At 33.1% G+C, this 17,476-nt stretch overlaps 1 protein-coding gene across 36 annotated transcripts in view; it reads left to right on the plus strand.

The window, feature by feature from the left end:
- LOC106878639 (thrombospondin type-1 domain-containing protein 7A) overlaps positions 1 to 17,476 on the plus strand; it is a 1,055,067-nt gene that overhangs the window by 770,251 nt on the left and 267,340 nt on the right. For all 36 annotated transcript variants that reach the window (XR_008265800.2, XR_016244537.1, XR_008265799.2 and 33 more), the window contains one exon: positions 9,602 to 10,277. Coding sequence is in view for 29 of the 36 variants with exons in the window: in XM_089364004.1 (XP_089220130.1) it covers positions 9,602 to 10,277 (676 nt within the window). In the remaining 7 variants the exon portion in view is untranslated. The remainder of the gene's footprint in view (positions 1 to 9,601; positions 10,278 to 17,476) is intronic.

Here is a 17,476-nt window from a genome sequence, read left to right on the forward strand (position 1 = left end):
TTAAACTGTAAAATCTTGATAAAGGCAAATAGCTGCTGACAGTGAACAAAAAGTAAAAAAAAAATGACTTGAAATGTCACCATAGCCTAGTAACAACTTCTAGACTATTCTTTAATTTAACAAATAACTTAAGATTTAATTGTAATTCAACACACACACACAAATACATAAAATTTGTTCCATTAATTTTATGAACAGGAAATGATTTTAGGTGCCATTAGGTCCATCTCACCTCCATAAGATGTTATTGCAAAGGGACAATTACCTTCCACATTTTCTGGTTTGAATTTTATACATCACAAGATACTTGAATCGAAACAGATTATATAGAATTCGTTTAAGTTTTTAATCTTTGGTGTGTATGGTTGGTTTTTCTGCCATATGTTCAACATAGCTAATGGTGACCATTAATTTTTCAGATTTTCTTTTTTTTTTTTTTTTTGTAAACTATTGATTTTTATGGCTGGAACATTGTGGTATGTATGATACTTGGAATGATCCATGCATGCACAAACCAGAAACTGAGTGGTTAGAAGCAAACTTCTTAAATTCTTCCTTACGGTAGATGGAAAACTCATTTCAGGTGGCTAGAAGATGATTTAAACTCGGGCGAAAAAATGAATGTTATGCTTATCAGTTGAATATGCCAACATTTTTAAACATCAAATATCCCCGAAGGAAAAACAAGAATATGAAATTCTGCCAAATAGAGAGTTTGGCAATATGTTGCCATTCAGTTAAAACATCCTATCCCTCATTTCTGTCAGTAAGCTCATGCCTTGAGCAACTGCTGTTCCTTGTTCTCACCTGTTCCATGTTGATTGACAATATCTTCTGGCTTCTCTCCTCAAATGTCCAACTATCAAACATGGTTCCCCTCCTATTTTAGCAGGTGACAGCAGAAAGCCTCAAACTCTTTGAGTGTTGAAATCAATTGATTGGCACTATTTACTGGAAGGAATTATCAATCCAACAGTGGAGAAGAAAATTCTTTCTCAAACCTCATCCCTCTTGATCAGTGAAATAGTGCTAAGATGTCTACAGGTGTCATAAAAAGGTTAATTTCTTCATTTTACTTGAGAAGTCTTTGCCTTGAGTCATCTAACCCAGTGTTTCTCAGGGAAGCAGGTGGAACTGTGCTTAGGCCATTAGAAGGAATAGGGTAAGCATATTGCCTCACATGATTTTTAAGTTTTTAAACTTTACCCAACATCAAGAACAAAGAATTATATTGAAGGAAATTCTATTTTGCTCTCATTCATAAGTAAAAGGTGTGAGAAAGATTGGTATTTGACAGTTTGAGGATCTCTGATCTAACTATTCTTCTGTTTTTCTTGGTCTAGCCTAGTGGATGATCTGTTTTTTTTCTTCTTTTTTTCTTTGATAAAGGATATCAAGGCTGTCTGATGAAACTGACATACTCCGAAAGTTCAAAGCTACTGAGTTAATTCAATCATATATATATGTTTATATATATATATGTATATATATATATGTATATATACAGAAACAATAATTGTAAAATACTGTATTAGTTTATTGCTTAAAAGGAAATGAAAACTTCTTGATGGTTTGGGCATTAATCCTTCATCTGAAGGAAGACAAAAGCATAGAGGGAGTGAAAAAGAAAAAAGTTGGGAATGTGGGAATGTGGTTCTATCGGAAGAAGAGGGTGGGTGAGTATATGCAAGTGTAACAGTGTAGAGACAGGCATATATAGGTGGAGGCAGTTGTATGTGTAGAAATATAGTCGCATTGGTGCATGGGGATATGATGTGTTGGTATGTGTGTGTCAGGAAGGCATAGCAGTAAGGAGGTGGGAAGTTTTAAGTATGAGACAAATAGGAAAAGCATGAGGAATGTGGATTATATGAGAATTGTGTGCAACGGTATGGGTGTGAGATGCTGTTAAATGGAAAGAAGGAACAAAAGAAGAGAAAGGGAAAGTAAAGTTCAGAGAAATCAGAGAGAAATGAATTTCAATACTTAACACTGGTTAAAAAAAGAGAGAGTGAGAAATATTATGAGGCCTGTGAGAGAGGAAATATGCACAAGAATGATGAATAGGATAAATACTGAATAATAAATGACATAATTGTTCTACAGAATATATTAATGAACATCACATAAATAGAACATCTAAAGATGATGAATAATGTTTAAAGCCTTTAACGATATGTATACTTTGCATATCATTGAAGCTAATTTTTATGTTAGATAGTAGACTGATAACCATTTGATGGTGAGTTTTATATATACATATATATACTTTCCATATTATTGAAAGTACTTCATATGCCAGATACAATCCTAGATTGATAAACCATTTGCTAATTCCATTACATCATATATATGACTCAGTGGTTAGAACGTCCAGCTTACAATCGTAAGGTTGTGAGTTCGATTCCAAGACCAGGCTGTGTGTTGTGTTCTTGAGCAAGGCATTTTATTTCATGTTACTCCAGTTCACTCACCTATTCATACTTTCGGGGTCGATAACTTAAGTACCAGTCAGTGAGAGAGGAGGAAGGGGAGGCAGAATATTTTGCAAACACCTGGACGAAGTTTCTTTGAAACAATAGTAACTATTTTATCTAATTTTCCGATGATATGGATTAAAAAAATGACAGAAATGCAGCGCATACCTTACATGCCTGAGAGTGTACGGCCCTGATATATATATATATATATATATATATACATACACACACACACACGCACAGACACACACATGTATGTACATGAGTGTGTACAAGAATATGAATACATGTGTATATATAACCAACACACAATATATATGGTGAAAAGACCCCCCCTTCATTCATGGACGACCATGGGATTGCACCTAGTAAATTCCCCTCCAAAGCACAAGTCTGGGCAAGATTGTTTATGGAAGACCAACTGTTACCCATGCATACCAGCCTCACCTCTCCATGCCACTGATGCAATCCAAGGGAAAGGCAAAGGGGCCAATACAGCTTGGCACCAGTGACATTGCAACTCATTTCTACAGCTGAGTGGACTGGGGCAACATGAAAATAAAGTGTCTTGCTCAAGAGCACAATATGCAGTATATGTCAGGAAATCAAACTCACTACCTTTTGATTGTAAGCCTGATGCTCAAACCACTGAACCAGGCACCTTCATTTATATATACATACATGCATAAACATATGTAATAAATGGAGCAATATTTTAACTGTAACATATATGAGAGGGAAGTAGAGAGAGAGATGGAATGCAGGGTGATAAGCTCAAGGCTAATATAGTTCATTAATAAAAATAATTAACTGAAGAATATAAAAAAAGCCCTATTCTAAAGAACACTGAAATATATAAAAGTAATTGAATGAGGCTGAGCTCAACATTTTTCCGTTTCTGATGAAACATACTTTTTTTTTTGGGGGGGGGGGGGGTTGTGTTTGTTGTTGTTCAATATAATAATCAAGTTTCTGTTGGCCTTTCTTTCTATATTCATATCTGATGTAATCTAAGAGAGGTTATGATGCCATGTTAATTAGAACCAGCTTGATAGAAATCAGGAAGCCTTATAAACAATTAACCAACAAGAACCCGTAAGGCCTTCTGTAGCCAGAAATGCTTTGTCTTTGGATTATTTTCATGCAGCTGAAAGGGTTTAAAAGCAGTGCTGTCAATGTCTATGTAGAATGGCAAACAAAGGAATGATTCTTTAGTGTATTTCTTTTGTGTTTCAAATTCAAATTTTTTTTTTTTTATAAATTTATATTTCAATGAAAAGTAAAAACGTTATTACATTGCCATCATTAAGAATAATCCAACAGATATTTTATGTTCTGAATGTTTTGACTTGGCAACTTACCCTATAGTCAGCACTCACTTCTGTTTGCAAGAAATAATATGAATATTAATTCTACAATACATTTACACAGGCAACTATTTCATATTTGAGTTGGTTTTTCTTTTTTTTTTCTTATATACTTTGATCATGGTTTAGAGATGGCAAAATTGTTATAGTACTTGGGAGTAAGTGATATCTACAATCGGATGCCCTTCCTCATGTGAACCATTTTACAGAGAGTACTGGTTGATGTGTTCGTGGCACCAACCTGAGGAAGGTTGCAAAGTAGCTTGCAAGACAAAGAATATATATATATATATATGCACCACATAAATTAAGTTTGAATAACTAGTGGGACAGCTCCCTGTCGAATGTAATTACTCCAACAGAACTATTCCATCCTTTCAAAGAAACTGAATGTAAATTGGGGAAACAAAGCTTGTTAAACCTAGCATATTTGTTATCAGACAAACTGAAATACCCAGCTCTTTTTCTTACATTATTGTACATCTAATCTTCCATACTAGCAAAAGTCAAACAATCATAGTTCATTCACACTCGCTAGATTACCAGTAAAAATTTGATCCTTAATAAAATGCCAACAAAATTTTTTAGAACAAGCCAAGAATTCAAAGACAACACAATATATTTTGAACCAAAAATTTTACTTTTGACAATATGACTGATATTGTTTTCAAGTTCACAGTTTGTTGTAGAAACTCAAGTGTGTAACAAATGGAAGCATAACTCTCCTTTTATAATTACATATAAATTTAGCATTGTTGAGGTAATCTATAACTTGATTTTACTACATGTTTGTACATTTAATAATGAGAGGGAAAAACAATGATGTGGCAGAGGAAGTTGGCAGTAACTAGGTTTCTAAAGTTAATGGAATAATTGCTATTGTACAGCTGAAGAAAGCAACAACAAAATATTGTCTTTAAACCTTTCTTATCTTTACATACATACATATATACGGCTGCTTTAAGGTGTGTGTGTATGTGTACATGTGTGTGTGTGTGTGTCTATGTGTTGTAAATCCTCTGTGTACGGAAAATAGTTGTTGAAGGGTTTTATATTACATGCTTATATACCCTAGGTAGAAAGACTTGCATGTGATTTATTGGCAACAAGAAAAAAAAAACTTGTTTAACTATAACAATATATATAAGATTCTCAATTATCGTAATCTGGATCTCTGTTATAAATTCTTAACTTTGTTTTCTGTAGAATCAAGGATTAAGTTCTGAATTAAATTACCAGATCTAAACAATGTTAAGCTCTTTTACAGTTATATTTCATAAAGTTTGAAGTCAAGAGTTGTTTAACAGATCAGCCACTAACAAAATCTACTTTCCAACTAAATAGTGATTCCTGTAGAGTAAAATTAATCTGGTTATTTAACAGTAATATTTATAGAAAAGTTCTACTTTCCTAATCAATTTATAAAAGGAAATAGGTAAATAAATGAAAAGATTAATAACACCAGACCCCCCCCCCCACACACACACACACACATGCATGCCCCCTCCACAACACATCAATATCATTTTAAATTTCAGTTTTAAAACAGAATATTGCTCGACTATTTATCACTTCCTCTCATACTCCCACCTTGTTCTCTTCCTCCGGTCACAGACAGCTCAATCCCACTCTGGACATTAATCGTCTTTACTATATATTTCTGATCACTTCCAATTATCAACCATTTTTTGACTCATCTCAGTTCTCAATAGCCTTCTTCCACAGTCCCTTTTCCTTCTCCTTCAACTTGTTTGCATCCATTTTTGCTCTCTCTTCTCAGCCTCATCTTAATTTTCTCCCCAAAATCCCTGTCCCATTTCAAGTGACCTGGGTTTTATTAGAAACTTTGCTTCCCTCTTTCTCAATCTTCTCTCACTCTCTGTACTCTTTCACCACAACTTTCTCTCACTCTTTCTTCCTGTTTCTGTTGTTCCTGTAATTCAAAGGGGCCAGCCTTGTCACACTGAATCTCCCTGAGAACTATGTTAAGAGTACACGTATCTGTGGAGTGCTCAGCCACTTGCATGTTAATTTCACGAGCAGGCTGTTCCGTTGATCAGATCAACTGGAACCTTCATTGTAACCGACGGAGTGCCATGATTATATAATATATTAATCATCCATATATTATGTTGAAACTTCAGCTATATTACAAATATACAAGTTGAAGTTTCAAATTAATACACAAAGTGACTTCATTGATTCAGTAAATATGAGGGCTGGTGTTATTGTTTTTGAAGGCAGACACTAAAATAAAGAAAGGTTGATCACAGCTGGAAACAATAAGTGAATATTTTAATCTTCAGTTACTCTACTCAAAGTTGCAACGTCAATCCACAACTGTAATTACTGTCTTTAATTTTGATTAAAAAGAAATAAAACAACAAATTGTACCAAATTTTAATAATTCTTTTTTCTTGTAAAATGATGTTTAGATATCATTAAGTTTAATCTCTCATATATAAGGAAACACTTGACTGCATCCCTCTCTTTCTTCTCTGGTTCTTTCAATCCAGTAAGACACACTTGCTTACATAGAGATAGAGTGGTGCATAAACTGAAAGTGTCAATAGAAGTGAATGTATGGAATACAAGTTATGCTAGGGAAGGTCTATTAGAGAAGAGACAGAAGTAACACACACACACACACACACATATATATATATATATATATATGGAACAGAAGTGCTAAGCAGTGATGCATATAAATACAAACTTGTTATCCATTCAAATATGCTTCAGGCATATTTGAAAAAGTAAGAAAGTCATTCAGTGTATTTTGTCACAGAAAAAATTCCTTGCTGTAGATAAATAGGTGTAAACACATCAAATCAGTTTGAAATGCCCTCTAACCACACTGATGGATACATGCATTTTGGAGTGGCTATCTCCTCTTTTGCATCAGATGCCAGAAAGCAGGGAATGCTATGAACTTTCAAGAAATAAATACCTTCTAATATATTCCTATCATCATACTGTGAGTGGTTGCACTAATCGGTGGCATACCATAAATAAAATACAGAATGGAAATGGTGAGCAGTGATGTGTATAAACACAAATTTGTTACCAGTTCAAATATGCTTGGGGCATATTCAAATCCTTAAGAAAGCCATTCACTATAAGGCAGTAATATATATATGAGAAGCTTAACATCATATATTTTAAAATCAATAGTGTATAAGTGTGATTGAGAGATGGTAGCTTACAAATAGAAGCTGCAAGCTAAGAGTGAGACAACAACACATAAGGCAGAAAATAATTGATAATTATGCTAAAAACAAAACAAAAATATGGCCCATTATTGCAAGGTGAATCCACAATTCTAATTAGTTTTTCTCATTTTATATACCTTCTTACATTATTTCCAAACATTGTTCTTAATGTCATCATAATGGTTTGTTAGAGATTCTCCATTAATTTATATTATAAATTTCATTTCTTTCTCAGTTTCCACACTTTACTCTCTATATTATTAATCAGGTTCATGAAATAACCTTCCTATTTGATTATTAAAAAACATTTAATTAACTTTATATTACTTAATCAACATATTTCAGAAGTAAATGTTGACAAAACAACAAAAATGTAGCCAGTGTTTATGTGTAATTAAAGAAAAGAAATGAGGGAGAGATAGAAAGTATGAACATTTACTGAATAATGATGACATCACTGTCTCTATCCACATAACACTATTTGTCCTTGGGTGCATCAGTGTAACAGTTTAATATCTATTTTTAGATGCAATCCTCTGAAAGGAAACACAACTATACTAATTCACCAATAACAACAAACACAGCATGAAAGACGGATATGAGATGATGATGATGATGATGTTGACTTGCAACATTGATAATTTACACCTTGGCTGATTTTTCAAGAATGCATCTTTCTAAATTAACATTGTATTTCATTGAATATTGAAAATATCTCATGTGCAGGCATGGTCGTGTGGTAAGAAGCTTGCTTCCCAAGCACATAGTTCTGGGTTCAGTCACACTGCATGGCACCTTGGGCAAGTGTATTCTACTATAGCCTCAGACTGACCAAAGCCTTGTGAGTGGATTTGGTAGATTGGAAAAAGACTAGCTGATATGTGTGTGTGTGTATGTTTGTCCCCTACACTGCTTGGCAACTGGTCGTTGGTGTATTTACACGCTTGTAACTTAGTAGTTCAGCAAAAGAGACTGATAGAATAAGTACCAGGCTTAAAAAAAAATAAGTACTGGTATTGTTTCATTCAACTAAAAATTCTTCAAGGCAGTGCCCCAGCATGGCCATAATCCAATGATTGAAACAAGTAAAGGATAAAAGATACATTTGAAACCATTCACTCTCTAAACCTCATTTATCCTGCAAATCAATTTTGCACATCTTCATGAACTTGTTCTGAAATTGTCTCCTTGAGACTTATTTTATGCAAATCTTTTAATTAATGTCCCAGAGACAGATTATAAAAACTAATAACAAATAAAAAAAAAAAAACATTGCATTGTGGAATTTAGTGCCAAATGTAGAATTACAATATCAATCAGGAATTATATATTGATTCACTAGTAATCCAATTTATAAACAGCTATGTACATATAAGATGTCAGACGTTGAGAACTATGAAAGGATGAGGACTCTGTGAATTCTAGTTTGTGATAGGTTTAATAGCATGAAATCTTCTTAATATTTCACTATCTGAAATTTATAAAAAAATTCTTTAACTTCAATGAAAATAGTCCAAAGGTTTGCAGACATTCAGAAATAAAAGATCAATACACAAAATTTATTTCACCTTTGATGTATTTTCGTAATAGCCATAATTTCTAATTCCTTCACACTTACAAGCCTCATCTGGCTACAGAAATTAATGGGAGGAATTCCTTTGGGATATTGTTTATTTCCACACTAAACAATCTGTCAGAAATGAAGTTTGTTCTGCAAAATTATTTTCATCCTATAAGAAGAATTATAAATAGCAGGTTTGAACTCGCTGATTGGGTTAACAAAAGGGTTAACATTTTTATTATCCCATTTCTGTTGAAATTCGCTGCCTTTATTTCAATTAATTTAAAATATAATGAAGAATTTAGCCAAATAACTTTGTCATTATTAAGTTAGTGCTTGCAACATAAATGAACATGAAATTTTAATGGGAAGTTTTAATTTTGATCATTTTAAAACATGAATTTTGTATCATAGAACCAAGGATAGTCTCAAGTGGGTTACTATCAAAAGAATTGGAAGATAAGAGCCAGCCATATTGGTGTTGTTATTTGGAACAGAAAAAGAAAAAGCACGAAATGTAACAGATTTCAACTTTCGAATTTATTAGAAGTTACTTCGTTTCTCTTTCTGAAATTTTCAGTTTATATTTCATTTTTGAAATTCACCTAGAATCATTTTTAAATATCATCTCTAAAGTTTGAAATTTTTTTACAGTTTGTTTATTTTAGTTGTACATTCAAACCTGTTGCTCTACTTGCATCAGTACCACTACCTGAGATATTAACTTCATCCACTTTGAATTTTTAGAATTTGGCCCAGAAAAATGGCATTTAATTATAGAAGACAAGCATTGATTTATGCTAATCATTGAATATTAAACACATTGAATTTATTTTAGTATATTATATATTAATATAAATAACCAACAGAATTTGTTGATGCCAATTTAAAAACCTGGTGCATTTGACATTCATAGCCTTTAGTATGAAGTCAGAGGTAATTCTAAAATAAATGAAAATTATTATTTTTTTTATTTTCTAGGTGAATGGAGCCCATGTGAACATCGTTGGTGTGGCGAAAATGGAACAAAAACGCGGACTTTGAAATGTGTTGGTGTATACGGAGAAACAGTGGATATAGCAAGATGCGATAACATCCACAGACCGGCAACACAGGAAAACTGTTATAAACCTTGTAGTCATCACAAAAATAATTTCAACTGGGAACTTAGTCCATGGGGGAAATGTAAACCATTTTTGCCAACATTAGTCTGTAAAAGGCAGGTGGGTCTTCAGACTCGAACTGTCAAATGTTTCTCAGTGAAAGACAAAAAAGTAAGGGATGATGATGTGTGTAGTTACTTCCTTAGAAAACCCAAAACGGAAAGAGATTGTCAGGTCTATTGCCCGCAGGACTGTATAGTTAGTGAATTTTCAAACTGGAGTTCTTGTGATTCTTGTACTTTCATCAATAAAACAAGAACGCGAACTGTGGTGGTTCCTCCTTTTGCTGGTGGTAAACCTTGTCCTGTTCTTTCTGAGATGAGACCTTGTCCAAAATGCATCGATTCTTTTACATTTAAAATTGGACCATGGAGAAAATGTATGGAAATTCACACTAAAAATTCAGTTCATAAACAAAGATTTCATCATAACATTGGATACCAGGAAAGGGATATAAGTTGTCTTGGGCGACATGGAAGACTTGTTCCTCTAAAGTAAGTGATAACATCCTTTATTTTCCTTCCATTTCACTGTAACAGGAAACATTACTTTGAAGTGTATTGAACAAGTGTGCAATGTTGTTGTTTGACCCTGGGTCAGCTATGTCTACATTCCAGCAGAAAATATTTATTTTATTTTGACAAGTGTTGTATTGGGGATTATATTATCTATCAAGTGATTTGAGGGAGACTTTGCAGCTATTTCTTACAAGTGTAGCCACCATATAGAGATTCGTAGTTGGACTCAGTAAAAGTGCCTCCGATAGTTGAGTAAAGGTACCATTGTTGAGGTAACTGCTTGCAATTCTGTACCTATGTGAGTAGTTTTTGGTCAATAAAATGTTTTCATAGGACAATTAGTTAAATTATAAAATGGTTTTAGAAGTTCAATTTTAAAAAGATGAATCTATTTTTTTAGTGGCAAAATATTAAAAAACATAACCAAATGGAAAAATCACTTTCATGAACATATCAAATGCAATTTTAAAAAGGTCAATTGCCAAAGACTGTAACACATGTGTAGAACATAAGTAAATGTACAGTCTTGTGTATATTTAGTGATTCAGTCATTACTCTTTTGGGAAGTACAAGTTGCCTAGTCTTTGCTGAGGAAGTGAGAATAGGGTGAAAACATGTCTGATAGTTGTCTGATGTAGTTGCATGGAAAACTAAACATATTACTAAACTGGCACCCACAAGCATGACTGGGCAGCACACACCACACTACTGCTAATTGCTTTACATACATTGCTGTAGTTGAGAGCAGACAAAGACACTAACTCAGCCTTCTCAATCCCCATCCCAGTGAAACATCAAGGATGTGTCAAGCTGGAGAGAGAAAAAGTTTTCACCAGCTCTGAGCTGGGTCTCATTTCTAGTTGAGTAAAATTATAACAACATGAAATGAATACCTTGCTTAAGGGCACAATGCACCACTCAATCTAGAAATTGAACCAACGACTTTCTGATTGAGAGACCAACACCCTATATGCAAAGTTACATGTGCCTTCCCTCCACACATATACAATTCTAACACTTCATTTACATTAAATATTTTCACTCTGATTTCCTATTTGCAATATGATCATCTACAAAGTGAAATATTACTAATCAATTTTTGTTTTCTTTTCATAATATGATTTTTGAGGTGATGACAATATGTAACTCTAGAGCCAATCAGTTTTAATAGAATGCTGAATACTCCATTGCTGGGTATACATTTCACAATAAACTTCTGTTTCAATAATTCCAGATTTCCCCCACCACCACCTGAGAGATCTTCTTAGTAGTACTTCTATTAACTTTCTAACAAAATGTGATCATTGTTAAGTCTTATTCTCCATTATATTTTGGCTGATAGGTTTCAAATTCTTTGGAATATATTTTGTCAATAAATTCTTACTAACTCAGGTAACACCTGTCAACTCATCAATGAATTTGTGTCAAATTTAAATTTACTTCTCTACAATACTTTATTACATGTTCTCTTCTACACCACTTTTATTCTCTCGACAACTTTCTAATATCAAGTAATTCAAATTTATATTTTCAATACTTCATGCACCTTTACACTGAGTTTGAATTTCTCTAAAATCTATTAACTCTATATTATGGAAATTAGTCTTTATTATTGGTGATGATGATGTTGACCAAACCTGCACAGGATCCAAAATTGTGATGTTGTAAATTGATGATATTGTGTAAACTGGGGGTTTTATACTGTCACAACAAGGACCTCAGACAGACAGTACTTTATGCAGTTCCAAGTAAAACCGATTTTTGCAATACACCAAGATTGTAGGGTATTTTTAAAGTGTCCAGAGGCTTCTTCAGTTTGGGTGGTGTTGAACCCAACGCTTCAATGACACAGGAACAACCTTTATGTTTGAATCTTGCAGCAGCAACATACTCTTTTACTTGTTTCAGTCATTTGACTGCAGCCATGTTGGAGCACTGCCTTTAGTCGAGCAAATCAACCCCAGGACTTATTCTTTGTAAGCCTAGTACTTATTATATCGGTCTATTTTGCTGAACTGCTAAGTTACGGGGATGTAAACACACCAGCATCAGTTATCAAAGCGATGTTGTGGGGACAAACACAGTATTATTATCATTAAGGTAGCAAGCTGTCAGAATTGATAACAAGTCAAACAAAATGCTTAGTAACATTTTATCCATCCTTACTTTCTAGAATTTTTTTCAGACCATGTAGCTCATCCAGCTCAAAAGATCCCTGAATAAGGTTTGTTTAAGGATGATGAATGAAACAACCATGTTTATAGATGTGAATTATTCAAACCTCAAAGAATCCCTCTTAACACATGGCTATGATGCTTCTCCACTACTCATGATCAGAGATGCACATATCATCAGCCAAAAAGGTAGAGGGCTTGAATGGCTGCTACAGCCTGTCATCTGTCTTTTAGGATGTCATGAAACCACTTTCCCAGTTTTCCAACTTGATCAACCTTTCAAGATATATCACATCCATATCTGAGCAATTCATTCACTTCCTTAGACATCTTGATTTGAAACACAATCAATTTAACATATGTATATGCACACATATATAAGTGTGTGCATATAAATATGTATGTATAGAGAGAGAGATAGATACAGACAGACAGATAGATTTATATATAAAGCAATGAAGCTATTACAATCAAGAGTCAAATGTATATGGGTGTCATAATTTACTTGGTGTTTGAAAGAGAATTTAACATGAAATTTTGAGGGAAGCTTTTCATTTCAATAAGTCTAATACAGGAAGTTTGTACTATAGAAGCATTGGCGGCAGACGGCTTAATCCAACCCACTCTATACACAAACCATTTATTTAAAGATCACTACAATATACTCTGAATAATTAAAACAAAAATGATTCATTAGCTATATTTCAGGTCTTCTAATATTTCTGGCAGTAAAACTTGCTTTTCGTTGGTATACTATTCAGTTAAGAAGTATCAGCAATTATTTTTAACTGAATTTTGAAATTTTAAAATAACACTGCAGATAATTGCCATGCTGAATGTGAATCAAATTTACTTTTAGAATTAAGAATAGAAAAATTTATGTCACTTTTAAATTTTGTAGTAATTTTAATTTATGTTAATTATAAAATAGCAATGGCATTGACATGAATCATAACTACCATCCAAATATCATACCTGTTTTTTATGTTTTTTTAATTGCAGATTGATAAGGGAGCTCAAAACACAAATGTCTTTCAAATTTATTATTTTAGTGGGGTTTTTTTCTCTCTTTTCTTAAAGGAACGTATAACTACCTTTGAAATTGCTGTCAGAAAAATGTTTGAGCTCTGTGTTTTCATATAAGCTCTAATTAGCATTGTATTAATTGATGCTGCCCAATTTCTAAGATACTTTTGAACTTTTTTTTTAATTACATCTGATTAAACAGCATAATAAAGTAGGGCCATCAGCATTTTTTCTTTGTTTGGTGATTTGAAATATAAACATAATCTGAGAACTTCAAATAAAAACCAACTGAAATTGATGCCAACACTAATTAGGGACAGCAGAAGAAAACAATGACTTTCTAAATAATTACTTTGACAAAGAAAATAAAGAAATTTAGTGTAAACAATAATAATGGTTTGTAATTTAGGCATAAGACCAACAATTTTGAGGTGGGGCGGGGTGAAGGTTATGTTTTGTCAAAGCAGGTACATGACTGGTACTTTATTAATCCTGGAGGGATGAAAGGCAAAGTTGACCTCAGTGTAATTTGAACTCAGAAAGCAAGGAACTGAAAGACAAGCAGCATGGCATTTTCTTCAACACTCAAACCATTCTGATAATAAGAAATGGCTGCTAATATAAACAGTTACTTGTTGAAGAATATTGTTTTGGCAATCCTTTATCTTTTCTATGTGAGTTTTGAGACATTTCCTTTCAGTTCATTTTATTCATTATAAATTATAATAAGATTACTTTATGTAAAGATCATATTTTCCTGCACATACAATATTCAGTAAGTAATTATAATATAATTTAAACTTCTCATAATTCAAATATACAAGTGTTAAGTTTTCGTGCTAATATTAAAAATCTCAATCTTCATTTTATAAACATAAAATGTCATAAAATTGTCAATGTTGGAAGATTCTGGAGGAATTGATTAAATATTTGGCAAAGTTCAGTTCAACAAGTTGATAATTTATTCCTTAAAAATATGTAATAACTTCCAGTACAAAACTCCATGATAATATTATTTAAATCATGATGTGAAAGCTTTTATTTACACTCCATTATACATTTTCTTATTTAAATCATAATATAATCACTTTCAGATTAAAACATCGTAACACATTCTGATATTTAGATCCTGATGTAATAACCGCTTTATCATGCATACTGCTATTTATATCATGATGTTATGCCAGTATGAAACCCCATTATATATTGTTATTAAAATCTTGATATAATAACTTTTAATATTAATTGCCATAATACATGTTATTCAACTGGTGCTGCCTAATATAAACTACCCAACTATTTCTGTCCCAAATACAGATATTTTATAAGTGTTATTACCCTATCACTTACAAAGTGTTCGTTTCACCTCCAAAACAGGTGGGAATGTTAATTATTTTCTAAATGCTAAATATATATCAGAAATATACTAAAATATCCTCATTTTCTTTCCCCGCTAAAGTAATTATATATTGAGAATATGTCAGGTAGAAATTAACTCTGATTACTCAAAGCCAACAGCTCATCACTTCCAAAAAGTAAATATCGCAAATATTTTTAGGGCACATTTATAAGCATATCTCTTTCATCTCAAGTCACCCTGTAAACAAGGAGTGCTGAAAAGTTCCAGGTTTTAAGGGTATTGCAAAAGGCCTGGTTAGAGGTCCTACCTTCTGAGTTTTTTTTACAGGGCTTAGAAAAACCGAAGGACCACTGCAATAAGTGTGTGAATCTGAGAGGGGGAATATGCTGAATAGAAGGATTGTGGGATAGAGAAGGCGTCTTGCATTAGAGGAGAGAGACAGCTTACTTCAGATGGAGAGTGGGGAGATAGTGAAGATGTAACAGAAAGTGGGGCAGGGGCTATATACCCAAGTTACAGGGTGGTGTATATAGTGAAGTGGGGATTGGAAAGGGTGGGTAGGTGGGTTAGTTCACAAGATTTCAAAAGGAGATGGGAGCTAGAGGTGGAGAGGAAGTATATTGTGTGCAGGTAGATGGATATATGAGGGAGAATGGAGGGGAGGGAGAAACAGTAGTGGTTGACATGAGGGAGGTCAATAAAATTCCAATCAAGGTCTAGACTATGGTATCAACTAATTTACCTTTCACCAAAATTACTGGCCATGCATCTAGGTCAAAAATCATCATCGTTATTATCACTACTAGTACTGCTGCCACCACCGCCAACAGGTTTTAGGATGAAAAGGAAATGTCCAATGTCAGGAAAACAGTGACACAGGAGGAAGAGGAAAAAAAGCAAAGACTACTAATGAATATAAATGGCAAGTTTTAGAATATTCAGAGATGTGAAGAAAAAGTTATAAATGAATTAGGAAATAATGGAATAACTAGAGAACATACAGCTAGAAAGGTTGGCATCATTAAGGGGAATCAAGATGGCCAGATTAGTCTTGTCAGCATTAAAAAAAAAATCTATAGTGATATCAACGATCTGTTATATTGTGTGAATGTGAACATGTTACAAAAATATTATACAGTGATTACAGAAGGAAATCAGATAAAACGGAAGTGTAGTTGGAAAGGAGGCTGAAGGGATAAAAGAAGTGAAACAAATTTGAAGTTAGCTTTCCTCAGGATGAAAACCATCAAAAACAAGAAGCGTTCCATAGGAAATATAGGTCATGACAAAATGTGAAGATAACAAACTGTAAAAGAAGAAATAAAATGAAGAACTAAGGTGAAGAAGGAAAAGATTGGGAAGATAGTTACGGATAATAAATAGAACAATAAAGTCAGAAAAAGAAATGCAGAGTGTGTGGAAACAATAAGTGGGAATTTTATGAACAGCTGAGCTGTATTGAAGAATATTATGGAAATGAAATGCCAGATTGAAGAGTATCAGAAAAAAGTCATCTGCAAATATTTGAAGTAATGCAGGAGAACATGAAGCAGATGAAGGTTGAACACAGAAGCTGTTGACAAGATTATTGAATAGCCAAACATTTATTACACATAAAAGAGATGGCAACTGGATGCAAAAGTTGTTGATAGAATTAGTAGAAAGTATTATATAAAGAAGAACTAAAATCTACTTAGAGACAAAACAAGAACCAAAAACTCAAAAAAGAAAATACCCAATAGGTTTGTGGGTTTGAAATGTTTTAAATGCCTAAAATAGCATCTTGATAAATATTTTATCAATTTGTGGCATTATATATGAAAGCTATTTTGTTCTATCGTGATTCCTTTTCTTATTTTCAGGCTATTCTAAAAGAGGGTATTGTTTTTGGTAACAATGACGCCCAGAACATCACACACTAACTTTATTTAGAGTTTATCTTTGATCTCGGATACTGTCCACAATCCTATAGATCGACCTTATAAAGCTGTTTACATTTGAAGTTTTGTCTTCATACGAATTCCTCTCATTGTGAACAACTGTTCTAATATGTCAGAGACCATTCCTTAGAGAATCTCCCACACCACTCTGGTATTACAACTAGCTTTGATGATCACACAGTTACAATCTAAATCTTGAGATTGTAATTCCTAACTTGTTCTTTGTCTCTAATTCTGGCATTACCAAATATTGATTTAATATAATAATCTTGCTGCCTCAACATCAATAATATCTGTTCTCCATCTCTCTCATAAATGATTACATTGAATTTCAAATTCCAAAGAATTTTAAAGGCCTTTAATTCAGTTATATCCAATAGTTGATGCTGTTATTGTTGCGGTTATTATTATTAAAATCATAGAATCGGTACAGTAGCAGACAAAATACCTTCTGGTATTTATATCTTCACCTTCTATCCCTTCTGAAATCATTACAATATAAGCAACAGCAAAGTATTTGAATGAACCAATGGCTTAAACTTCACATCACCATTATATTTGTGGTCCTTTTGCTTAATAAAAGAAATTATAATTAATATTATTATTATTAGACTGGGATATTTGGCCCCATAATCACCTAAAAGGAATCATTTTTATTATTGTTTGTTTTCTTGT

Source organism: Octopus bimaculoides, chromosome 16 (genome assembly GCF_046866305.1).
Source record: "Octopus bimaculoides isolate indiv1 chromosome 16, ASM4686630v1, whole genome shotgun sequence".
Classification (NCBI taxonomy): Eukaryota; Metazoa; Mollusca; class Cephalopoda; order Octopoda; family Octopodidae; genus Octopus; species Octopus bimaculoides.